We start from the raw sequence: 25358 nt of genomic DNA, 5'->3' as shown, positions 1-25358 counted from the left end.
CTATAGGTGTATCTATTGCTGTTTATTAGTACACACGTTTATGTGTATAAATTATGCTTGTCCAGTTGAATCCTGAGCAAAATCCACATCTTCAGTCTAGAATCCCAGACTTAACTCCACAAATTCCATGACTTAAAACTCCTGCCCTAAGCATCCAAACTCTGGGTAACTTTGGAAGAATTCTTAGGCTTAGCCTGGGGAGCTGCAGTAACCAAGTAGGCAGAGGGGTCAAAAAAGCAAAAGCAAAAAATCCTTTCCTATTGCTTAAACAATGCATGCATTCCAAACTGTTACTAAAAAAAAAATTTTTTTTTTTTTATTTGGTCTTGGCCAGCACAGAATCAAAAAACTATGGCAATCTTTTTCATCTTTAAGATTTAGCCACACTACTAGTGAGCAATAAAATATTTGGCACTTTGGTTGTTGGGGTTTTGTTTTATTTTGGCTTCAAGGCCCTGTTCTACAATTCATTAGCTTTTTTTTTTTTTAAATCCATGTTTGGTTGTTGTTTAACCAAATATTGCTTCCCTTTAAGTATAGGAAGAGGATGTTTAGTTTCTTCTCTCACCAAATATAGGTCCAGAAATAAGATTCTGCCGGAACCCTTCCCAATTTAAAACTTATTTAAAGGCTTGTCTATAACTTCAAAGATCTGTATGGATGCATCTCTTGACAGCAACCCACTTAAATTTCTCTAATATTTAGCGGCTATGTATTCTCCAAAAAAGGATTAAGAAGATAGGCCACAATTATGGACTGGATCCATGAATGACATCCAGGGAAATACAGCTACAATGTTCAAATGAGTAATGAAAAGTTAATTAGGGGAGGAGTCTATCTTTCTATGCTATTAAATATTATGCAGTCTGGGGAGGGAGGGGAAAAGTTCACCCCCAAATGAAGTTAAGGTTACCTACAATGATATAAAAAGTTATCAACATCGCATAATATTGTTTTTTAATATGAAAGAAAAAAGGAAGATACAAAGTTTTTTATTGTAATCTACTCTTAATGCAATTATTTACACTTGCATGGTTAAAGTCACTCGCCTGAACAAAAGAATGTGACAGTTATTGCTCTCCCTCTCTTATGCTTATGTGCCTCCCTCTCGTATACAAAATGGTGTGGAAGAACACCTTAAAAGGTATAACTATGTGAAAATGCTAAGCTGTTAAAACAATATTTTACTGACATGTGAGAAAATTAAACAAGGGACATGCAAATACAAAATATAAAGTTATATCTCAAAGAGTAAATGTTGGTTCAAAATTTTCAAAAGAAATAATATTCGCATAACAAAAATTATAGGTAAATTGACCTTAGCAGATAACCACACAGCAGCAATGTTTTCTGAGTGACTCAAGAGTGAGATTTGAGAGACGGGTTATCTACTAGAACAGGTTTTTAGTGGTTGGGTCAGTTTTGTTTTGGAAATGGATACTTTCCAGTTTATTTACTATTTTAATTGTGCATTTGATGCTGTTTTTGCCAGTCTCTTACTTTTTTATGAGATTTTGACCTTTCAATTTTGCAGTTGGCTGGGATTACTAAACATAAAAATATTATCTGACATTTATATTATGCTTACTTTGTGCCAAACCCTGCTCTAAATATTTTACATATATTAACTCATTTAATTCTCAAAACTCTTGTGAAATAGTTGCTATTACAATTCCCATTTTACAGATAAAGAGACTGAGGCACAGAGAGGTTAAATAATTTGCCCAAGGACACACAACCAGTAAATTTAAAAAAGACTGAAAGGAAATACACAAAGATGTTGAAGGTGGTTTCTCAGGGTGTGTGGTTATTAAGCATTGTTAAGAGCATGACATGGCATGTTCTTGAGCTAGAGCAGCTGAGATAGAACAGAGAAAATACTGGCAGGGTTTGTGAATTGATAGATGCAACATGGGGTCGTGGGAGAGAGGGGAGTCCAGGAAGACTCTGAGGTCTGGCTTGAGTGACTGGGACATGTATGCTACGGCAGGGAATATAAAAGATGGAGCAGGTTTGGAAGAGATGATGTGCTGGGTTTTGAAACGTTGAGTTTGTTTGTAAGTATTTGAGTACGTAAATTTTAAGCTCAAGAGAGAAATCAGGCCTGGACTTGAGAGTCTTCATACAGAGCTGGAGCTAAACCCAAAAGAAAGGCTGCCATAACCCAGGGAGAGTGGAAGACAAAAGCAGTGGGGCAAGGACAGAACTATGCAGAACCTTAACATTTACAGGATATACAGGGGATAAGGAGCCCATTTATATATGTGACAAAGATATATGTGAACTATAGATACATTAAAATAACAAACATGAAATTATGTATATCTATATATGAAATGTATATTTGCTTTTCAAGCTAGGTTTCATTTACAAGAGAAAGGGCAGAGACATCAGACACGCTTGGGTTCAGATCTACCACATAATAGCTCTATAACTGGTCAAGTTACTAACCCAAACCAATCAAAACGAAACTCATTGCCGCGCAGTTGATTCTGCCTCATAGCAACTCTATAGGACAGGACATGAATATAGGACAGAGTAGAACTGCCCCATAGGATTTCCAAGGAGCAGCTGGTGGATTTGAACTGCTGACCTTTTGATTAGCAGCTGAGCTCTTAACCACTGTGCCACCAGGGCTCCAAGTTACTAACCAAGTATCTGTAAATGTGTATATGACTAAAACACTACTCATATTGTTGTGGACATTAAATGGGGTTAATCCACAAAAGCATTTATATGGCATAGTGTCTAGCACGTAGCATGGACCCAATAAATATTAGATATTATCACTAATGAAAACACAAATAATAAAATTATTTTTCATTCCATTGTCACAAGCTGCCAGTTGAAAAAACAGTCCAGAAGTACGAAAAAACAGATAAAAAGCAGACAGCATGAAAAAACTAAAGTGGAATTAAACAATTACATGAAAAAAATCACCAAAATAATTTAGAGGTAGACACTGTTGTAGGGGAAAAACATCACAAAGTTTAGTAAAGCAAATAGAAAGTTTTATTCGGCGTATATTCAAAAAGTAGGAAACGGACAATCATGCTACCAGAGCCATGTCTGCCAAATCCAAGGAAATCACAGAACAGACAAAAGTGGGAAAATGGACAAGCGTGCTCCTAAAGCCATGTCTGTCCAAGTCCAAAGAATATTACAGAATAGGCAAGAGTGGGAAAACCTACAAGCATGCTGCCGCAGTCATGTCTGCCTAAGTCCAGAGACCATTACAGAGCCATCAGTATATATTAACATTACAAATGGGCAAAACCATTGAAAGCTTTACCTTTTCACAGATTGGCTAGAAACTGTGATCCTACATTTTGAATTGTCTTTCTTAACAATCATTTGTACAAGTTTCAGTAACAACAGTCAGGAGGGTCTTCATTGGTCCAATAAATTTCTGTTCACTAAATGCTAATAGAAAAAGGTCAGAGTGGAAAGTCTTTTGTGTTCTGTTTGATTGGCTTTATGTGAAAGGTTCCTTAAAAGATACTTTCCAAGATTATCTTAGCTATTGTCTTTATACTTCAGGGCCCAGTTGATGTGTCCTTTGAGTCCTTGTTGAGTCCAGCTGCAGCTAAGTCACATTCTCTATGTTCAAGGAGAGGGAATAAATGCTTCCAATATTATTTACTAAATCAACATTCAAGAACAGATATTTTCCATGAATTTGTATGGTATAGTACAGGTAAACAGGTACTGTTGTGTGCCATTCAATCAATTCCGACTCATATTGACCTTATAGGACAGAGTAGAATGGCCCCATAGTACTTCCTAGGCTACGACCTTTACAGGAAGGAGCTCTGATGGCACAGTGGTCAGTGGTTTGAACTCCCCAGCCGGTCTACAGGAGAAAGATGTGGCAGTCTGCTTCTGTAAAGATTTCGGCCTTGGAAACCCTATGGGACAGTTCTGCCGTGTCCTATAAGGTCACTATGAGTCGGAATCCACTCAGTGGGCAATGGGTTAGGTTTTTGTTTTTTTTAATCTTTAAGTGCAGGGCAGATCACCAGGTCTTTTCTCCCTCTGAGCAACTGATGGGTTCAACCACTGACCTTTTGGTTAGCAGCGTTAACCACTGTGCCACCAAAAAACCCATAACCAAACCGTTGCTATCGAATCGATTCCAACTCATAGCAACCCTATAGGACAGAGTAGAACTACCCCATAGGGTTTCCAAGAAGCAGCTGGTGGATTCAAACTGCCGACCTTTTGGTTAGCAGTCATAGCTCTTAACCACTGAGCCACGAGGGCTCCTTAAACAGGGGTACTGGCATTGGTTAAAAGAATTGATGGGACTGATGCATTGATATATGAGCCAGAAGGCTGCGCTAAAAATTCTCTTTTGTTCTATTTACTCTGAATATTCATCAATTAGCCCCCTGTGCTTGGCACAGAGTAAGCCTTCAGTAAATGGGTTGGCTTAGTGCAGCAAATTTAGAAAAATAAGGAGGGCTGATGATTTCTTATATCTGCTACCCAGCATTTCACTATTTGAAGAATTATACACTTAGGCAAAGAAACAGATGAAGTGTACTTGCACTACGTGTTCTCATTTGAGATCTCTCAAAAGGTCTGTTTCATCACTCAACTTTTTCTCCTGTCGGTATCTGCCACATACTTGAAATTCTCAGCCTTAGATGCTCTCCTTTGTAATGAGGTTTCGAGTTCATGGAAGGATCCGTTAAAATGCAAAAATGCCTCCTGTAAGCGGGTACTTGGCTTTTTGGCAGGCACCGCCCGGAGATACCTGGTGGAGGAAGGGTCGTTTCTGAGCTGACAGGAGCATCCGGGACACCTCGCAGACCACCAGCCCCGCTGAAGGCCCGGAGGAGGCCGGCTGCAGGGACCACCCAGGACAAAGGCAGTCCAAGGAGGGCCCGCGGCGGGGCGCGATCATGCCCAGGTCACCCTGTTCCTCACGCTCGGTCACCTCCACCCTTCCTAAAACCAGCTGGCTCCCGTCAGGCACAATTACGGCCAGACAGGTGGGGGATAACGACGCTAAAACTCATCTACGCAACCTCCACTTCCCCAGCATGTGGGAGGTGAGCAGCCGGCCAAATCTAGTTAAAATCTGAAAGGCTTTTTTTGTTCTTTTAGGTTTAGCCGGTTTAACGTCATACAATACTTAAGTTGTGGGCTAATATATTTTTATCTTTTAAAATTTTCACTGTGGTGAAATACGTACTACAAAACATTTGCCATTACGTATCTGTGTCCTTTTTAAAGGCAATTCAACTTCTAAATACTAAGCTAGGGCACCGTGGCCCGGGAAAACGAAATCAGGTTAAACGAACAGGCGGTTAGTTCCTACTCAGCCGTCTCGCCTTTGCTCAACTGAGGTTACGGCTCCTCTCCCGCCTCTCCGCTCCTCCCGGTCTCCCCCGCGGCTCCCCCTCGGACAACGCCCAGGAGCACGTAGCGCTGGGGCGGCGAGCAAAGGCCGTCACGTCCCGTGCGGCGGCAGGCGGGCCTCAGGCGAAGCGTCACGAGGCCCCGCCTCCGCCGCCCTGATATCGCTCGTGCCGCCCGCCATTTTGTCTCCAGTGTTTCGTTTGCAGTCCGCAGCGTCAGAGTTAGCGTCTTGGTCCTTAGGTGTGAGGCAGGGACCAGGGTCTATTGTCTGTGTTTAACTCCTTAGTTTGGCCCGAGGCCTTTGGGAGTTTCGCCGGGGCAGTCGGCAGAAGCCCCAGCGACCGCCCTCGCCCCTCCCCTCCGTCCCCGGGATCGGGAGGGACCGAGCCCGCGTCACGCCCCTCAGCGCTCGCCGTTCCTTTCTCTGTCGTTGCGTCTGCATCGTGTCCCCGGAATCAGACGGTGCCCCATAGATGGCCAGCTTTCCCCCGAGGGTCAACGAGAAAGAGATCGGTGAGGAATGGGGCGGGCTTCTCAGAGGATGGTGGGTGAGGAGGGGTGAGCGCGCGGGGGCTTGGGAGTGGAAGGGACTACCCCGAGGAGGTTCGGGAGGAAATGTCTCTGAGTCTTAGGGAAGAAGAGTAAGGGGGGGGCAAGCCCTTAAGCGAAGAGGAAGGAAACGGCCCCGCGTTGGATGTCTGCTGAGTGGTAACTGGGTTCAGTATTGATGGAGCGTTTGCTGTGCGCCTGGCACTAGGGAGGCAGATGAGCGAATCTTAGAGTGGAGTGGAACCTGGGCGATGGGTGAGGGTGAACCCGGGGCCCTACCCTGCATCGGGTGCTCAGGCGCTTGCCCCTCCGAACCCTAGTTCCCTTATCGGAGGTCGGCGCTGGGCCGCATCCTGTGATTCTTTTGGCACCGCGACTGGGACTGTCGAGTGGACGGGGAGGGGTTACTCCCAGGGATTACTGATCAAGTCGCGGAGACTCTTTAGTTAAGCTTAGAATGGGAAGTCTAAACCTGTGTGTTCTAAGCAGGGGGCTTTCTGCACCCCAAGCAGTCTTTAATGAGAGATGTGAAGAGGTGCCCCACAGCCTGGAAAAAGCAATTCTTTTAAAAAAAAAAAAAAATAGTATGGGGTTCAAAAACGCAGTGGTTCGGGGGAGGAGACTCAATTATCTTTCATACACATATGGGAGTTGCAGAATGGTTGGGTGGGGTGACAGAAGGAAAGCTGTTGTACAGAGAGCAAGCTCTGGAAAGGCGGTCTAAAAACTGACTTCCAGGCTAGCCTGCCTCCCTGAAGACAGGGCAGTAGAGGTTAAGGGTCTCAGGACCTACCCCAAGGCTGGGCTGAAAGCAGCTCACATTGTTGGAATCCTCTCACTTAAGATAAAATAACTGGAACAACTTTTAGGGGGAAAAGGGCATGCCGTGCATCGACTGATAGACTCAGTCACACTGAACTGAACTGTGGTAATTAAAAATTTGAGGTGGCCATTGAGCAGTCTTTGCATTTCCCTACTATCCTTAAGTAAATGAATGTCTTCAATAAAATACATAGAGGAGGTATTTCTAGAGAAAGGAAGAAGCTGAAGTAGCCAAAACACCCTTTATCTTGTGTGTGGGTGAATCTTTAGACCTTAGAATTCTGGACTTTTGTTCTCTTAGCAATAAAGTTGAATGGCTGTTTAGGAGGGGACCTTAACCTTGGTTTTAATAACTATTTTAAAGATGCAGAGAACACACAAAACATGTGTCCAATTTTTGTTTTAACTGTACTTTATGATCAGTAAGTACATGTAGGAGTGGGGCACAAAACTCAGGAGTTCTTATTTTTCATCCGGTGGTTTTTTCCACCACACAGTGATGACAGATGAGTGATCTATCTTTCATCTGTCTGTCTTTTACTTCATCTTGATGAATCATTTTGAAAACTTTTCCAGTCCTCTCTTCCAAGGGATGAATAGAGCTGCTTAACATACCTTCATAAGGAAAAACCATCCACAAAGTAGCCTTTTATTTATTTATCCCCCCCCACCTCCCCAATATTTAGGTCTCAGTGTTTTATTACTGGGATATAGTAAAAAGTTAACTACTTAAGTGCCAAATACCTAAAAGAACTTTGGCTTTTTCTAAGCTTTTTTAAAACCCCACTTTTGGTTGCTTTCTTTTTTAAATTTTTTTAAAGGATCATTTGGATATAAGGTTAAACACTTACGTCTTTGTGTAGCATTGTATCGGTATTAACTGTAGTTGTTTGGTTTCTCAAGGACATACTTAAAGAACAGAGACAGGATCCATGAATTATGAAAGAAATCTGTGACAGAGGGTTACTGCTTTGAGCTACTGCCCTCTTTCCCAAGGCACTGCCGCAGATCCTCCCTTTCTGATTAAGACATTGTAGGGAGGAATGTGAAGAAGGCACTAAACCGTATTTGCTTTGTTCAGCAATGACTCAGATGATGTGTTATTAATAATGTGGTGTTGTGCCTTACGGCTGATTTCCATGGCAGACAGCCTTTACCTTCTACAAGGTCATTGAATCATAAATTTCTTAGGATATAACATTAAATGGTTACAGGGTCGTTTCCCCCTCCGCCCCCAGCACTTTATTATAAACTTCATGCTAGATTTTTAGTAATCTACCAGTAAAGATTTAAATTGAGATGCTTTCAGAAATCGTTTGGTGTGCCTGTTAACAGGGAAGGACACACTATCAAGCATTTTTTTAGTAAAATCCTTGTTGAACATTATAACTTCTATTTATTTGGCAGTTCTTATAGTGAATTTCTATATATTTTTTGAATTTCTGTATATTCGAGAATAAATTGGTTTATTATTTTGTGGTCTTTGCCATTTGAACCAGGTTTTCTTTTTTTTTTTTTGGTGGCCAGAGTAAAAGAAGAAAAATACAAAGTGATCTTAAAATACAGACTAAAAAAATGAGTCTCTTCTGTGGGAAATTTAGTCTTGATTATGCTTGCTAAAATCTGTTGCCGTCGAATAGGTTCCGACTCATAGAGAACCTGTAGGACAGAGTAGAACTGCTGCATAGGATTTCCAAGGAGTGGCTGGTAGATTCGAACTGCCAACCTTTGGTTAGCAGCCAAGCTCTTAACCACTGTGCCACTGGGGGGAAAGCTGAATTCTAGTCTAATTTACAGATGTTTTTGAAGCTGGATGCAAAGGCTGTTCTTTTATTTTTTGAGATAGAAATGATACTAGTATACTCATCTAGTTTAACTAGAGACTTTCTTGTTTTAAGATAATGCTTGTATTTTGCAGTTCAGTTTTTAAACTTACCTCCCTTATTTGTACTTTGTGTTCTTTCTCCCAAAAATTTATGGATTTTAAAAAGATGTAGTTTAGGCAAAGATTGCAAATTCAGTAGCCAGCCACGTAAGGTACCCTAGCTAAATGGCCACATAAGACTCTGGGCTTGGAAGAATGTAAGGAAACCTGGAGCAGCATACCCTTTCTGAACTCATTTGTATATTTAAAAAAATCATTTTGCAGATATCAGAGGTCAGCCATTTGTGAAATTTTGTTAAGAAAGGCATGTGACTGCCAGTGAAGTTAATAGTGCAAGTGTATGTAGGAGTCTACTGCTGTGATTAAACCAAATTGAATTACTGTGTTTAGGCGTGGGTGTCACTTTCATGAGGGCCGTTGATTACCTGAGTTTACCTGGAGAAGTGTGATGAAGGTGAAGCTGGGGAATGGACTTTAAACCATGTAACCTAAGGAATGATGAAAGGACTAGAGATGTTTAGCCTGTTGGAAAGATTTAGGAGCTGATGTTGTGGCTCTCTTCAGCATATGAATGTCGTGTGAGAGCAACATTAGGCTCATTCTTTTAGGTCCGGACCAGTGAGTGGGTGGGGTGACTGTGGGGTGACTGGGAGGAAGATTTTGAGTCATTAAAAGGGAAGTTTTATGATAATCTCAAATGGGTCTCAGTTTTGTTTTGTTTTGTTTTGTTTTGTTTTGTTCTTTAAAACCTTAACTCACCTGTTAATGTATGGAGGAATTGGGCGTGGAACATATTTAATTCACTTAAGAACCGGAGTTTATACATGTGCTTTCATATTCATTCAATAAATATTTACTGAGGACCTGTCATACCAGGTGCTGTACTAGCTGTTGACATAGTACATGTTCAGACTCTGAAAATGTTACCAAAAGAGTCTATTTTGGGGAATTGTATATATATCTGCTCTAGCATTTAGTTGTTGGAAAGTTTAGGCCAAAAGTAATGTAAAAATATATTACTGTACACTGTAGAGTTGACCAGACAACTAACCACAAAACAAGTAATGGGGAAGCTAAAATGACCATAATAATAAATAATTTATAACTGAAAAGAGTAGCAAAATTTGAAATCAAGTCCATCCTAAGACATTAGTGATACCCTGATAAAAGAAGTCCCTGTTCCAGGATTGAGGAACTTCCAGCTAACTGCATGTGCACATGTACAGTAGGAGCTTGTTGATCATGCTTCTTGTGAAATATGGAAGTCAGATTCTCCGTACTCTGGTAAATGCCAGTTTTTGTTATGCATGCTAAATTCAAGTAATCCTAAATAAATTAAAAATGTATGAAATTGTCCACTGTCCTTAAGAACCAAAATAATTACTGGACTTCCACTTTTGGGTCAGTTTGTAGCCCATTGGGAAGATGCCTAAGGACCACCATTTGAGAATCACAAATGTAATGCGTTTTAAAGCATTGGTTGGACTGAATAAGCTCCTTTTGGTTCTGAGGGTTTTGTGATTTTGTGATCTGGACCTGAAAAAGATAATCATGTTAGAAAAGACCACTTTCTAATGCTTTCCTTTGAGTAATGATGTCATATTGTATATTATAATGGTTTATGGTTTTCGAAAGCCAAAAAAACTTAGTAATTTGGACAGTACTTTTCTTGCAAAGTAACTTTAGTCTCTTGCATTTTAAATGTTAGTACTGTAATTTGATAAAAACATAATGTAACCCAAAAATCAGACTTCAGAAATTGCTAGCCCTAATTGGTCATTACATTGTTATTACTTGAACAGTTTTTTATTGCAATTTTCAAAAAAATCTTGCATCTGGAAATTTTAAGAATATCACTTTTACCAAAACTTAAAGATAGTTATTATCAGTAAGGGGTCTTCACATCACATATGTCCCCTAGGAGAGTAGAAAGTAAAACTTTGTATAACCTGTCAGCATAGAAAAGGGGAAAACTCCATAGAGTTCAGTGAGTCCCAAAGTAATACAGAGGCAGTCTCAAATTCATTGTTGATTATATATGATAACTGTATTTTTTATCTTTCCATTTAGTGAGATCACGTACTATAGGTGAACTTTTAGCTCCAGCAGCTCCTTTTGACAAGAAATGTGGTTGTGAAAATTGGACGGTTGCTTTTGCGCCAGATGGTTCGTACTTTGCTTGGTCACAAGGACATCGTACAGTAAAGCTCGTTCCGTGGTCCCAGTGCCTTAAGAACTTGTAAGACTCTTTTCTTCTTTGCACTTTGTATCTGTTTGTGGAGTTTTTCTGAGTGAGGTGATAAAATATTTTGATATTTAAGTTTTCCCTTTGTTGACTGTGTTGTAAATGTATTTTAATTATAGACTGACTATACTTATTGGAAAATTTGTGTAAAGGACTGTCTGGCCTTTGACATTATAGAATTTTCTCAGGTACTTTTGTGTCTTTAAGTTTTTTGGTGCATTAAAAGGTAGATTAGTTGTGCCTCGTTAGTACATACGTGTTATGCCAAGGCAGGTGACCTTTATTATGAGAAGCTTTTTTGGATTCATTTTGGATTTCACAGCAGAGAGACTTGAATAATTTTATTATATAACAGTGGTACATAGATCATGAAATTACTTTTTAATGTACTTATGATCCCTCTGCTTGGGGTTGAGTGTGTATATTGGAAGTTTTTCTAAAATGTATCATATACTACATTTAATCTTGCCCTGCTTTTATGTCTAGTAGACCTTCATGGTTATATTCATCAATGTTTTATTATATATTACACTAGACGTAGAAAGGATGGGATTTTGTCAAATGCTTGAGGAAAATTTGGACGATGAATAAGTTATAAATTGCTTTATTTTTTACCTTAGCTACTGAGAATTTCTTAGAATGATCTGAATTTGTTCAGTTATGTTCTAATAGCCCAAATAGTAACTTTTCACCCTCCTATCTATAGGTGTTTGTGGTTTTTCAGTATCACTGTAATCATATTGAGGTTGAGGTTATTTTAATAAACAAGCAAACAAACAAAAAGTATAAAATTATTCTGTACCCACAGGAGACCAGAGTAGATAATGGCTCAATTTCAGTCTTTTTTCCTCCCCTCTAGTCTCTTGCATGGCCCCAAGAATGTCACCAATTCAAGCAGTTTAAGATTGCCAAGACAAAATAGTGATGGCCAGAAAAATAAGCCTCGTGAACATACTATAGACTGTGGAGATATAGTCTGGAGTCTTGCTTTTGGCTCTTCAATTCCAGAAAAAGAAAGTCGCTGTGTGAATATAGAATGGCATCGATTCAAATTTGGACAAGATCAGCTACTCCTTGCCACAGGGTTAAACAATGGGCGTATCAAAATATGGGATGTATATACAGGTATGGATTCTTTATAAAGTTAAGCTATTTTTAGTCATAGTTTTAAAAGTAAACCTCAGACACTGGAATATATGATTTGAGAGTTTTAACATACTGAAAAGCAAGGATTGGTACTATGAGTGTGTCTTTATAATTGGTCTGAATAGCATTTATTCAGCTCATGGTTTTAGTTTTAGAAAACTATAGAGTTGACACTGCTTGATCAATCTTAAGAGAATATTATAGCAGGAAGGGGATGTCTAGGTATTATTTAGTTAATTATCACTTATGAACTAGTAATTTAATTCTCTGACTTAAGTAACAAGGTGTTTTCTTACATACTTTTTCAGTGGTTGATGGTTTAGGGGCTTTCAAAGTAAACTTGGTTTCTGAGTGGTGTCTAGGGTCTTAAATGCTAGTGAGCAGCCATCTAAGTTGCATCAATTGGTCCCAACCCACCTGGAGTAAAGGAGAATGAAGAACACCTAGTCACAAGGAAAGTATTAGCCCAAGAGACAGAAGGGGCCACATAAACCAGAGACTGCATCAGCCTAAGACCAGAACTAGATGGTGCCTGGCTACCGCCAGTGACCGCCCTGACAGGGAACATAACAGAGAGTCCCTGACAGAGCAGGAGAAAAGTAGGGTGCAGAACTCATTCTGGTAAAAAGACCAGACCTAATGGTCTGGCTGAGACTGGAGGAACCCCAGAAAGCATGGCCCCCGGACTCTCCATCAACCCAGAACTAAAACCATTCCCAAAGCCAACTCTTCAAAGACTAGAGTGGACTATGGGACATAAAATGATACTCACGAAGAGTGTTTTTTAGCTCAAGTAGATACATGAGACTAAATGGGCAGCTCCTGTCAAGAGGTGAGATGAGAAGGCAGAGAGGGTCAGGAGCTGGTTGAATGGACACGGAAAATCGGGTGGAAAGGAGGAGTGTGCTGTCACCGTATAGGGAGAGCAATTAAGGTCACATAACACTGTATGTATAAATGTTTGTATGAGAGACTAACTTGAATTGTAAACTTTCACTTATAGTACAACAATAAAATAAAAAAAAAGTCTTTCTAGGACTTTAGGTCAGAGTAGAGATGAACTATATTACAGGATATTTTGGGTTTAAATTTAGACTTTGTTCCCAGAAGAAACAGTTGAAAAGAATAAATAATGAATTGAAGATATTAAGAAACAAATTGTTTTACCTTAATTATTTCCATTTGCTTATTAATAACCATTCTTCTAGAATAGTGTATACTTCCCTGTGTAAAATCTCAATAACAAAAGGTCTGTTTCAACCTTCGGAAGGTTTTAGTGACATTTTATCTAAAGTTTAACTAGATAGGTTGAAAAGTTAAATTCTTTTGGCAATTAAAAACAAATGTAAGTAATAACAACCAGAAATTTGTGAGTAATTACATAGGTAAATATATATGCTGTATAAGTGTGGGAGGGAGTATGGGAGTATATTTGCGTATATATATAGGTATAGTTGTGGGCGTTTGTATGTATAAGTATGTGCTGCATATATATTTTTATATATGTGTATATATATATACACATATATATATATACATATATGTGTATATATATGTAATAGAGTACATAGGGGGCACAGTTATGGAAGCTTCTTAGACATATCCAAACACCTCATGACACTGAGTTACTGGGCTTGAAGTGCAAGGACCATAGTCTTGTAGGATAATGGGCATAACATAGTCCATAAAGACAGTGCTCTACATCCTGTTTTGATGAGTAGCAACTGAGGTCTTAAAAGCTTGCAAGCGGCCATCTGAGATAAAACTATTGGTCACTTTCCACCTGGAGCAAAGAAGAGTGAAGAAAAACAAAGGCCCAAGGAAATAAGTAGTCCAGAGGACTAGTGGACCCCATGAATCACAGCCTCCACTAGCCTGAGACCAGAGGAATTAGCTGGTGCCTGGCTACCACTACCGACAGCTCTGACTGGGGTCACGATAGAACGCCCTGGACAGAGTAGGAGAGAAATGTAGAACAAAATTCAAATTCATAAAAAAAGACCAGACATATTGATCTGATAGAGACTGGTGCAACCCCTAAGACTGTGGTCCTTAGACACCCTTCAAACTTGAAACTATTTGCGGAGATCACCTTTCAGCCAAACAATGGACAGGCCTATAAAGTGAAAAATAACACCCGTGAGGAACGTGCTCCCCAGAACAAGCAACTATACGAAACCAAAAGGGCAGTATTTGCCCAAAAGTAAAGTTCAAAAGGCAGGAAGGAGCAGGAATGCTAGACGAATGAAAAAATGAGACCACAGGAGAGGAAGTGGGGAGAGTATTGACACGTTGAGGGGATAGCAACAGTGTCACAAAACAAGCTGTGTATAAATTGTTGAATGGGAAACTGCTATGTAAAGTATCACCTAAACCACAATAAAATGTTGTACAGTAATAAGTTGTACACCTGTAAAAAGTTGAATTGGCAGAAGGGTGCAAGATACCGTATTTTACACAAATAACGCCCACCTTCTATGTTTGTTTGCCAACCGCGCCCTCCCCCATGAGGTATTTTCATAAGTGCCGCTCTGCCATTTTTTGCATGTTGCTCTTTTAAAAAAAAATTATCACGCAAACAGAAAACGTGTTATTTGCGTAAAATAGGGTGTGTTTACAACAACAAAAAAAGAGTAGCTGCTGAGGCTGCTTATGTACAGCCAAACACCTTATGGGATTTGGTTCCTTGGTTTGGAGGTTTAGGGTCATGGTTTCATGGGACATCTCAGTTAATTGGCCTAATAACATGTTTAGTGCTTCTCTTCTACCTCCTAGTTTGTTGTGTAGTTCCTGGGGTCTTAAAAGCTTGCAAGTGGTCATCCAAGGCACAACAAACAATTGGTTTGTATTCACCTGGTGCAACAGAGAGTTGGGAATAGGAGGAGGATGTGGAATGTGTGGCTAGTTGCCTCCATGAACAACTGCCTCCTTTGCCATGAGACCAGAACTAGATGGTGCCCAGCTACCATTACTGAACATCTTCTTCCACAGAAGAATCTTGATCAGAAGGGGAAAATGCAGAACAGCTTTTAAAATTTTCATGGACCCTAGACTGTCTGGAGCCACGGAGGGTGGATGAACCCCTGAAACTATTGCCCTGAGATAATCTTTAAACCTTAAACCAAAAATATCCCCTGAAGTCATTTTAAAACTGAACAATACAGTTTAGCTTAACTATTAAAAAAGTGTCCTTTGAGCATTATGCTCTCTTAAGAACTATCTATACAGGATCAAATTGACAACAGCAACTCCAAAGATTAGATAGGAACTTTAGGGGGCAGTGAGTTTATGTTAATGAGGGAAGAACAACTCAGAAAAGGAGGGTGATGAGGCAGTTCTCTGTCCTGTAGGGTCGCTATGAGTTAGAGTCAACTCAATGGCAACAGGCTGTATCTATTGTTAAGACTATTTTTTAAAATTCTATAAATAATATACCATTATTAAAGAGAATATTTGTCACCCAAAAAAAGAAGAGTGAGAGTGGTTGCACGACTAGAAGAATGTAATGAGTGTCACTAAATTGTAGAAACTGTTGAATTGATATGTTTTGCTATGTATATTTTCAACAATGACAAAAAATAATACATACATCAAAACATAGCAAGTGATACTAACATAGAGTGGGGATAATAAATTCGATTGGATTCTTGAAAAAAAAATAAGGTAAGCCATAGATTTTCCTAGAAGGTAAAACTCTTACAGTATTAGATGAATAAAGTGTATTTTGTCACAGAGATTATGTTCAGAAATTTAAGTTGTTGTGGGATAATGTGTACCTTTTGGGAAGTTCGACAGTCCATCAGTAATACTAAGGAAGTATTTTATATTTTAAAATTGTACTATACAAAGATTTAGAAGATGTTAATGTAGGATTTTTCTTGATATTAAATTAACTTGGTCTAGGAGTTTGTTTACATTTCAGCAGTTCTTTTTTCATTTTTCTAATAAATTGAGGCTTTGGTATCCTGGAAAGAATGATTTTAAAACAAATAGTGAATCTAAATCTACATTTAACACTTGCTAAACTAAAGAGGTGCCCAAGAATTGCTATTCGTTTACTTTTTTAGTGATGAGCAACCCATTTTTAAAAAGTAGAAGCTGATTAAAAATATTAACATTGTATTTTTTTTTTTATATTTCCTGTTGTGTTTAGGAAAACTCCTCCTTAACTTGGTAGATCATACTGAAGTGGTCAGAGATTTAACTTTTGCTCCAGATGGGAGCTTGATCTTAGTGTCAGCTTCAAGAGACAAAACTCTGAGAGTGTGGGACCTGAAAGATGATGGTATGTTATTTGCCTAGGCTGTAAAAAAAGATTAGTTCTTTGCTATTACTAGTGAGAGGTATTGGGATCATCTGAGGCATTTATAAGTGGCGTATGATCAAAGTTTCCTTTTCTACGCTTAATCCTTTGGTTCTTTTCCCAGTACAAATCAAACAGAAACATAAATGTGACCCAGAATAGGAGCCAGCAGTTACTCTAAGTAAACAATCTAAAATTATTCAGAAACTAACCACGCAGATCTGTATCAACTATTTGAGGACAAAATTTGGATCAGTGTTAGGGTTTTACAAAATCTGATCTGTGTTATTTCTTTTAGGGAGGGTTATTAATTTCCTGCATTTGCTTAGTGAAAATTTAAGTAGAAGTTGAAGTAACAAGGAGCCCTGGTGGTGCAGTGGTTAAGTGCTCAGCGGCTAACTGAAAGATGAGCAGTTCAAACCCACCAGCCGCGCCGCAGGAGAGAGATGTGGCAGTCTGCTTCTGTAAAGATTTACAGCCGTGGAAATTCTGTGGGGCAGTTCTACTCTGTCCTGTAGAGTCTCTGTGAGTTGGAATCAATTCAATGGTAATGGGTTTGGTTTTTGGTTTTTGAAGTAACAAAAACATATAATTTAGTAAACCAGTAAAGTTTAGATTAAAACATAATTTACATACCACAATTCATAACATGTAATGCTAAGAAATTCTTTTGTTAAAAATAAAAGACACCCTTCAGATATGTTAGAAAGCTGTATTGGTTTCAGTAGGAAGGTATTCGAGCCTTTTCTAAAACTTTTAATATTTGTGATGCTTACAAAGGTTTGGGAAGCTACGTTGTTTGAGTGGACCGGAGATGAGCATCTCTTCCCTCTTACAAAAGAGTGTACATTTTTTAAGAGCCCCTGATAAAATAGTTTACATTTTTTAACTAAAGCTTTATATTTAAAGGAGGTCTGTTGGTGCTCAAACATCCTTAACCTGGAGATTCATATCCTTGCTCAAGAGATAGTGCAGCTTAAATTGAATGTAGTAGCAAACAGACCCATCAGATTTGCAGAAATTGTTCCAGCTGATGGATAGTAACCATTGTCTGATAAAATAATGTGCTAACATTACAAAACCATGATGTGCCTCCTGTGCATTTTTTCAGTGTTCTGATTCTTCAGCTGTGGATGGGAGAAATCCCAGTAGTTAAAAAATTCTTTGATGAATTTTTGTTTTCTTTTGCATATTAAATAGTGTTTACTTATCTCAGCATGTTTTCAGTTATGCACACATGTTTTAAGGATGTAGGCACAGTAAAATGTACGAGCCAAAAGAGCGTAGGGACTTTGTCTTAGTTGTATCCTCTGTGCCTGGCATATAGTAGCCAGTCCGCAAGTATTTGTAAAATTAAGAGTTAATTATACTTAAGCATAGTTTTAATGTGTACTGTGGATAATACACAGGGGCGTTGGGAGTGGAGTGTAAGTTACCAAAAGGAAAGAAGGGTGAGAAAGCATTTTGAAGATATTCACGTCTCTTAACCTTGCTGTGTTCCAGTTTCTGTTTGTAGAATAGGCAGATTGGAGTAAAAGAATAGTAAACATTTTAGGCTTGTGGACCATGCGGTCTTTTTGTACTTCCTCAACTCTGCCTTTGTAGTGCAAAAAAAGAAAAAAGCCATAGACAATATGTAAACAAACAGGCATGATTGTGTTCTAATGAAACTTTATTAACAAAAATAGACACTGGTGTAGATTGCCAACCCCTGCTATCATATGTAATATGCTAGATGAATCATGTCAGCTGTAGAAGTTTGTGACTTTCTGCTTTATTGCCATTTTGAAATGCTGCTCATTTGAAATGGATTCTAGGGTTAACAGATACTTCCTTTTGTTCAGGAAATATGATGAAAGTATTGAGGGGACATCAGAACTGGGTGTACAGCTGTGCATTCTCTCCCGACTCTTCTATGCTGTGTTCAGTTGGAGCCAGTAAAGCAGTATGTATCAAAGTTCTTGTACGTTCATTGTGACTTGGATTATGTATGCATAATCATTATAAATCTAAGTAACCTATTAAGTCTGTGCTCGGTGTCACAAATAAATGTTTTATTTCATGATGGGGGAGAATTTGCATGAAGGAAATTAATTTAGTATAGTTACTGATTGTGAAGTGAGAAGTTGGATTGCTTTTAGTTAGAGATAATATTCATAAAATGAGGGGTATGTCAGATTTGTTTTTTGTAAGATCTAGGAAGTTTATGTGCTATAGAAGAGATTAGTCCAAATTTTAAGACATTCCCTTGCTAATTATTTTCTCTGTTGTTCTATTTTTTTGTCCAGTTTGCTGTTTTTAAAGTTTTGAGTCCCAGCTGGTCCTGGACATTTAACTGAAAAAAAGTAACTTAAAACTTAATAAGAATAACAATAGCACTCATGTATGTCCTAGAATGAATTATAGATGAAATTGTCTGTCTTACAGCATATATGTAGACAGCTTAAGTAAATGACTCTGAAGAGGGTTTTGCTTATTGACGAACTCTCTTTAGTTGTCTATGAGCTCTGAGTTGTGTAAAGAGATCTTACTAGCTTCAGGTATTTATGAAAATGGTTGAAGTCCAAATACATGTGTTGATCACAATATACTTTGAGTTAATGGGGGATGGGAGGCTGGTGAAATGCATTTTATTTAGCTAAGAAGTATGTTAAATGGTAGTTGCAAATGTTAGAAGTTTAGAACAAAATACTTGGTCTAGTTCTTTTAAAATCGTAGGAAGAACAAAGCTAGATGTTGACATTGCTATTTTAGGCTGTGTGTTTTCCATATGCTTCTTGCTTTCCCTGTCACAGGTGGTGGCAGCAATATTGGTGTGATTGAGGTTATGCTGGCACCACTCGCACACAGGCGCACAATGGTGTTAGCTGGGCAGAAAGAGTGGCATCTCTGGCTACCGGGCTGGGGGCGACCTTTACCATAGGATGAAGTAACCTTGCATTCGGCTGCAAGGTGTACTGTACGTACGCAGGTGCTGGTCGATGTCCACTTTCTGCTTTTCTTTCTTTCTTTTTTTCTTTTTTAAAATAATTTTCCCCACAGTGAAACCCACTGACTCCTCCGAGTAAATTTATCTTCCAGTTTGTTGGAATTGGGAGTCTGACAAGTGAAACCAATTTAATGTAAAGCAGTTGGTCTTCAGATGGTTTCTCTGTGCTATTTTTTGGAATTCTTTGAGATACTAGAGATAGATTAAGTCATTGATCCAATTTAAAATTTGTGTTTATTTTCCTTTAGAAGTAATAAATTATGTCTGTGCAGAGGAAAAAAAAAAAGTAGCAAAAAGGACTGCTTTACTCCAAGAGGAGGAGAGATTGTGTTATTTGGATTGTTATAAACCTCCAAGCTTACATTTAATAAAACAGACTGAAATATACATTAAATCTTATTTAGAGCTATTCTGCACAGTATAACTACTGAGCTTTAGAATCTAAAACTATATGTAAACTTGTACTTAAGTAATTTAAATGTTTTATACTTAAAATAACTAATGATTGTGGTCAGTTGGGAAAAGTAAGATTGATAAATCTTGATTCAAGAAATGTTGTGATTGTATTGTTTTTATAAAGTAGCATTTTCATTTTGTAATGTGGTTTAACATCCTTGTTATTTGCCAAAGAAATTTCATTTGGCTGTGAAAATTCTCTTTGCTTGCAGTATCTGTTTCTCTTCCTAGGCTCACGTTGGTGATCCAAGCCTATTGTAAACAAGTGATTATCTCAAAGGGAGATGCCAATGGAGTAACAATTTGTTAACCTTACATTTTCTGTCTGTATATTTTTTTAAAATTTGGTAGTTTCTTGAAAAAGAAAAAAAAAAGAAGGGGGTTTGTAGTACTTAACCCTATTTATTTCTGTATATTTTAATTAGTTTTGGAATAAATGGAATTCAGTATAACTTTGTGGTTAAATTGCATTGCCTTTATTTTATGTGTAGGCTTATTTTTTAATTAACATTTAACAGAAACATTTGAAATAGAATTTGCATGTCACTTTAATTAACTTAAAGACTGATTTTAATCTATGACACTGAGCATATTCTTTTAATTACTCATAATTTATAATGTTTAATTTTAATATAATCTTAATTGAATTTAGCGTTTTTAGTTTAAAGTGTGCCATTTGTGTCCTCTGTGAGTTTGAATGAAGCTATAACATTGCCTTTTTATTGCAGGTTTTCCTATGGAATATGGACAAATATACCATGATACGGAAACTAGAAGGACATCACCATGATGTGGTAGCTTGTGACTTTTCTCCTGATGGAGCATTACTGGCTACTGCATCTTATGATACTCGAGTATATATCTGGGATCCACATACTGGAGACATTCTGATGGAATTTGGGTGTGTACAGCATGAATTTAGTGTACAGTTCATCTCTGATTATCAGTATAGCTTTTAAGATGTTAAGTGAATGTTTAGAATTACTAACAATGCAGTCTATCATAATTTTAAAAATTTGGTGTTATTTAAGCCCGTGAATAATGCAAAACTTTAGGTATAAATTCTATAAATAAATTTGTCTTTCTGGATACTAGTCTTGTTGTTTAATAGTACCTGACTCTGTAGGCGCAGTAATTTAAAATATTTAGAGTTTAGCAGATCTCTAGTATTCTTATATTGAGTAAATAGTTAAAACCAAAGTTAAACCCAAACAAGTAGATAAGAACATAATCTTAGTGTCTTAAACCACATTGTAAAAGAGAGATTAGTAATTCTTTTAAGGCCCCTTTTGTTTGGTTTGGATATATCAGCTCTGTGAGGAGCCCCCGGTGGCACAGTAGTTAAATGCTCGGCTGCCTACTGAATGGTCAGCAGTTCGAACCCACCAGCTGCTCCATGGGAGAAAGATGTGGCAGTTTGCTTTTGTATAAATTTACAGCCTTTGAAACCGTATGGGGCAGTTCTACTCTGTCCGATAGGGTTGCTCTGAGTTGGAATCGACTCAGTGGCAGTGGGATTTTTTTTTTTTTTTTAAATCAGCTCTACTCAGTCTTCTCAGTTGGGTTCATTAAGTTCACTTTAAACCTTATTCAGAGACAGATGTACTTTGTACCTGGGTAGTTTTGTTTTGTGAAGTGACCTTATATTCACTGAAAACATGTATTTGTCCTCAGGCACCTGTTTCCCCCACCTACTCCAATATTTGCTGGAGGAGCAAATGACCGATGGGTACGCTCTGTATCTTTTAGTCATGATGGACTGCATATTGCAAGCCTTGCTGATGATAAGTGAGTGTGTAAATTATAGCTTGGTCTTTTTTTTTTTTAATTTCCTTTGATACTTGTACATAATGGAAATATTCTTAAGTGTAAAAAAAAAAAACTTTCTGCAAGTTGGGTTTTAATGTCCTTTTTCTAGACAAAGACTTGAGAGATGTTGGTGTGTCTTAAAGAATACTGGCTTGAATAATACCTGCATAGTCTACAGATAAAACATGTCTTTCCCTGTGTTCCTTACATGTTAACTAGTTGAGGCATACTTGGGTAGATTTTAATTAGCTTTTGGGTCAGCTCACAGAAATTTTGTTTTCAGTAATAGCTTATAAAGGTTGAAGCAGAAGGAAATTTCCAAAGTGAAATGAATGATAGAAACAGTAATTTATACCCACTGAGATTGAGGCTACAAGATGAAATGTCATGAGATGTGCTGCTTATTGGTAAGAAGCAGAGACTAGTTGTGGCCTTCTTTTCTCAAGATTTTATCATACAACGTGCGTGGATATAGGATCAAGCCATTTGGTAACATCAATTCAGAAAGCAGCTCATTATCATCTTTCCAGAATGTGAGCTAACATGCAGGAGGAGGAGTTCTTTTTTTATTTGCCGGCAACCATTGTTTTCCTGTTTGCTCAGATAAAGTCTGAACATCAACTCTCTGCTGTGTGCCTAGATACTACGCCACACACCGCCTAAGTGAAAGGGTTCATTGTCTTAGAAAAACATACTGGTTATGTTTTGATTATGAAAAAGTCAGGAGAAAGCTTCCAGTTGTGAACATCATAGACCTAGGGAAGGAAGGCAGCCATGCATTGTAGTCTAAGTGTGAGTTGATCCAAATTAAGAACTGGTGGATAGGCTGTAAAATATATCATGGAACAACATTGATCGCCTGCTGCAGTGCCTTGTGTGTGTATTTTGTGACTCAGAACATAGTGGTATTTCTTTCTGAATTTTCAAGGCTGCTAAACATTCACTAGACAATTCATTTCCTTTTCAGAATGGTGAGGTTCTGGAGAATTGATGAGGATTACCCAGTACAGATTGCATCTTTGAGCAATGGTCTTTGCTGTGCCTTTTCTACTGATGGCAGTGTTTTAGCTGCTGGGTAAATATACCTTTCTATTTTTTTAAAAGGCAATTTAAGGTGCTTTTAGTCAGAGTAGCCACTATTTTATTTTATTGTCAGTAAATCTCCCATAAGTACTCCTTATAATACTGTTAATTTGTGATAGAATAGATCATTGGTTGGGTCTCCTTAATTAGGTTTTAATGTGAAGTTTGTGAATCTAATACAAAGCCTTGGATGATGGTTATTTGAGCTGTAAACCAACCAAAAAGCCCATTGCCATCCAGTCAATTCCAACTCATAGCAATGCTATAGGACAGAGTAGAACTGCCCCCATAGAGTTTCCAAGGCTGTAATCTTTACAGTAGCTGACTACCATTTCTTTCTCCCACGCAGGAGTGGCTGGTGGGTTCAAACCACCAACCTTCTGGTTAGCAGCCAAGCGCTTAACCACTGTGCCACTAGGGCTCCTGTAGGGATGTTGAAATACATGCTTGAGTGACTGGGTTTGTGGTTTGTGTTTCCATTTAGGACGCATGATGGAAGTGTGTATTTTTGGGCCACTCCAAGGCAGATTCCTAGCCTTCAGCATTTATGTCGTATGTCAGTCCGGAGAGTGATGCCCACCCAAGAAGTTCAGAAGCTGCCCGTTCCTTCCAAAGTTCTGGAGTTTCTCTCCTATCGTATTTAGAAGACTCCGCCTTCCCTAATAGGGACAAACAGAGTACACTTTACACAAACCTCAAGCTTTACTGACTTCAAGTATCTGTTTTTAAAGGTTTAAAAGATTTATTTAATTTGATATGTTCTTGTACTGCAGTTTGATCAGTTGAGCTTTTAAAATATTATTTATAGAGGAGAAATTTCTGAAAATATCAAATGTAAATTTATTTTTTTTTTTAGTCCAACTGTGAAAACATATACATACATGTATATATTTAGATATAAGCTGCTATGTGTTGAATGAACTCTTCTTTTGCTTTTCTAATTTTTAGTGTCTGACATGTATATATTGCTTCAGTAGAACCACAATATATATCTTTGCTGTGAAGTGGAAGGAAGTTTTTTACTCTGGGATACTGAGTTAGATGGTAAATATTGACATAACGAAGCTGCATTGCCTCATACTAAATGTGTGTTTGACTCGGGGGGGTGGTGTTAGACAACTGCCCTGCATGTAAAACACAGTTTTTCTGTAGGGAAATCATTTTGTTTTCCTTAGAAATGGCATCTGGTAGGTGGAGTTTGAATGTGACACTGTTAAATCTAGAACAGGACCAGGATATAACTAATAAAAAGGGTTTTTTGGTTTTGTTTTTCTTAAATACTGCTCCAGGCCTTAATTTTGGAAAACAATCTATTTTAACCCCTGTGGTATAAAGTATTACATACTCAATTTGAAAAATTCATTTATTGTACTATTGCTAAATATTTTGTTTGTACTAAGGGACAGTTACTTTAAGACCATGGTATTTGTTTTTGTTTTGTTTTTTACACGTATCCTGTTTCTGCAGGGGATGATACTGGTGCTTGCCAAAGAGAAGCAATACAGTATATCTGCTTTTGCCTTCTGTTATTTATCTTACCTGCAGATATTAAGAATGTATGCTGTATGCATTATGTAAAATGCTTGATTATATATTTTTGTTGACTTTTTAATTAAAGACTTGTTAAAAAAAAAAAACAACTATTGTGCGTGGTATTTGAAATACGTTGGAAAGTTTAATGCTCTTTGTCTATCCCCACCGTAAGATTGATGATGCATCACAAGGAAATTAAGCCAGAAGGATAATGAAGAATTAGGTCTCTGCTTTAGGGCTGATTCAGCGTTTGGTGAATACAACTTTTACATTGGTTTGTTCTGGGAGAACTGTTGCAGTGATGCTGATTTTAAAACCGTAGGAAAGCTCTAAAACAAAGAAAAATACAGTTTTACAAGAGGAACTAACAGGCTTATAGGGCCTGTAGGTGGTACAAATGGTTTGTACTCGGCTATTAACCAATAGGTTGGCAGTTTTGTATCCAGCCGGCAGCACCTCAGAAGAAAGGCCTAGTGATCTGCCATAAGATTAAAAACCAAATCCATTGCCATCGACTCAATTCTGTCTCATGGCAACCCTTGTGTTACAGAGTAGAACTGATCCATATGGTTTTTTGGTTGTAATCTTTATATGGAAGCAGATAGCCAGGACTTCCTTCTGCTGTGCAGCTGGGTGGGTTTGAACTGCCAACCTTTAGGTTAGTAGTTAGTAGTCGAGTACAAACAGTGTGTACCACCCAGGGACCTTTCTGTAAGATTGTTGTTACATGCCGGCAAGTTGGTTCTGGATCATAGTGACCCCATCCATATATATAGAACATAACACTAAGATTACGGTGAGATTATAGCCACTGAAAACTCTGGAGTGCAGTTCGACTCACATACATGGGGTCCCCATGAGTCAGAATTGACTCAATGGCAATGGGTTTAACAGGATTATAGGAAACCTATCTGGTTAAATTAGCCGTAAAAAGTCGAGTGGTGTGTGCCTTTGAAGATTTGATTGTTTCCACAGAAATTTGGATATTATTATAGTTGGCTCTGTTAAGGAACTTTATGTAAGTTATAAAGGTGAAAGCCAGTAGAAAATCTACCCAGGTTACCTCTTGAGGATTACAAAAGGAAGCACAGGTTGCATCTTATTTTTATCTTTAAACCTCATAATTTTTTTTGTTTTTGCATTTTACCCTGTACTATATCTGCTTTATAAT

General features: G+C 38.2%; 1 protein-coding gene across 2 annotated transcripts; it reads left to right on the top strand.

The window, feature by feature from the left end:
• Positions 1-5467: 5467 nt before the first annotated feature.
• Positions 5468-24572, top strand: WSB1 (WD repeat and SOCS box containing 1). 2 transcript variants are annotated; one of them, XR_002825452.1, is made up of 9 exons: positions 5468-5880; positions 10694-10862; positions 11728-11993; positions 16168-16299; positions 18162-18262; positions 19113-20663; positions 21437-21550; positions 22539-22646; positions 23139-24572. XR_002825452.1 is itself a non-coding variant. In XM_004385387.2 (9 exons), exons 1-9 carry the CDS (start codon positions 5841-5843, stop codon positions 23296-23298), a joined length of 1263 nt encoding a protein of 420 aa, XP_004385444.1. In that variant the 5' UTR covers positions 5468-5840; the 3' UTR covers positions 23299-24556. The 2 variants fall into 2 exon arrangements, 1 of the variants encoding a protein (XP_004385444.1); XM_004385387.2 differs by having other exon boundaries at positions 20491-20663; positions 23139-24556.
• The last annotated feature ends 786 nt before the right edge of the window (positions 24573-25358 follow it).

The sequence above is a fragment of the Trichechus manatus genome, unplaced genomic scaffold (assembly GCF_000243295.1).
Source record: "Trichechus manatus latirostris isolate Lorelei unplaced genomic scaffold, TriManLat1.0 scaffold00138, whole genome shotgun sequence".
Classification (NCBI taxonomy): domain Eukaryota; kingdom Metazoa; phylum Chordata; class Mammalia; order Sirenia; family Trichechidae; genus Trichechus; species Trichechus manatus.
The sequence above is the reverse complement of the archived record's forward strand: the minus strand, read 5'-3'. Positions and strand labels throughout refer to the sequence as shown.

Coding starts and splice junctions, on each gene's coding strand:
- WSB1 (XM_004385387.2), top strand. CDS start 5,841: ATGGCCAGCTTTCCCCCGAGGGTCAACGAGAAAGAGATCG. Junction 10,863..11,727: donor TCCCAGTGCCTTAAGAACTT/GTAAGACTCTTT, acceptor CCTCCCCTCTAG/TCTCTTGCATGGCCCCAAGA. Junction 18,263..20,490: donor CAGTTGGAGCCAGTAAAGCA/GTATGTATCAAA, acceptor TTTTTATTGCAG/GTTTTCCTATGGAATATGGA.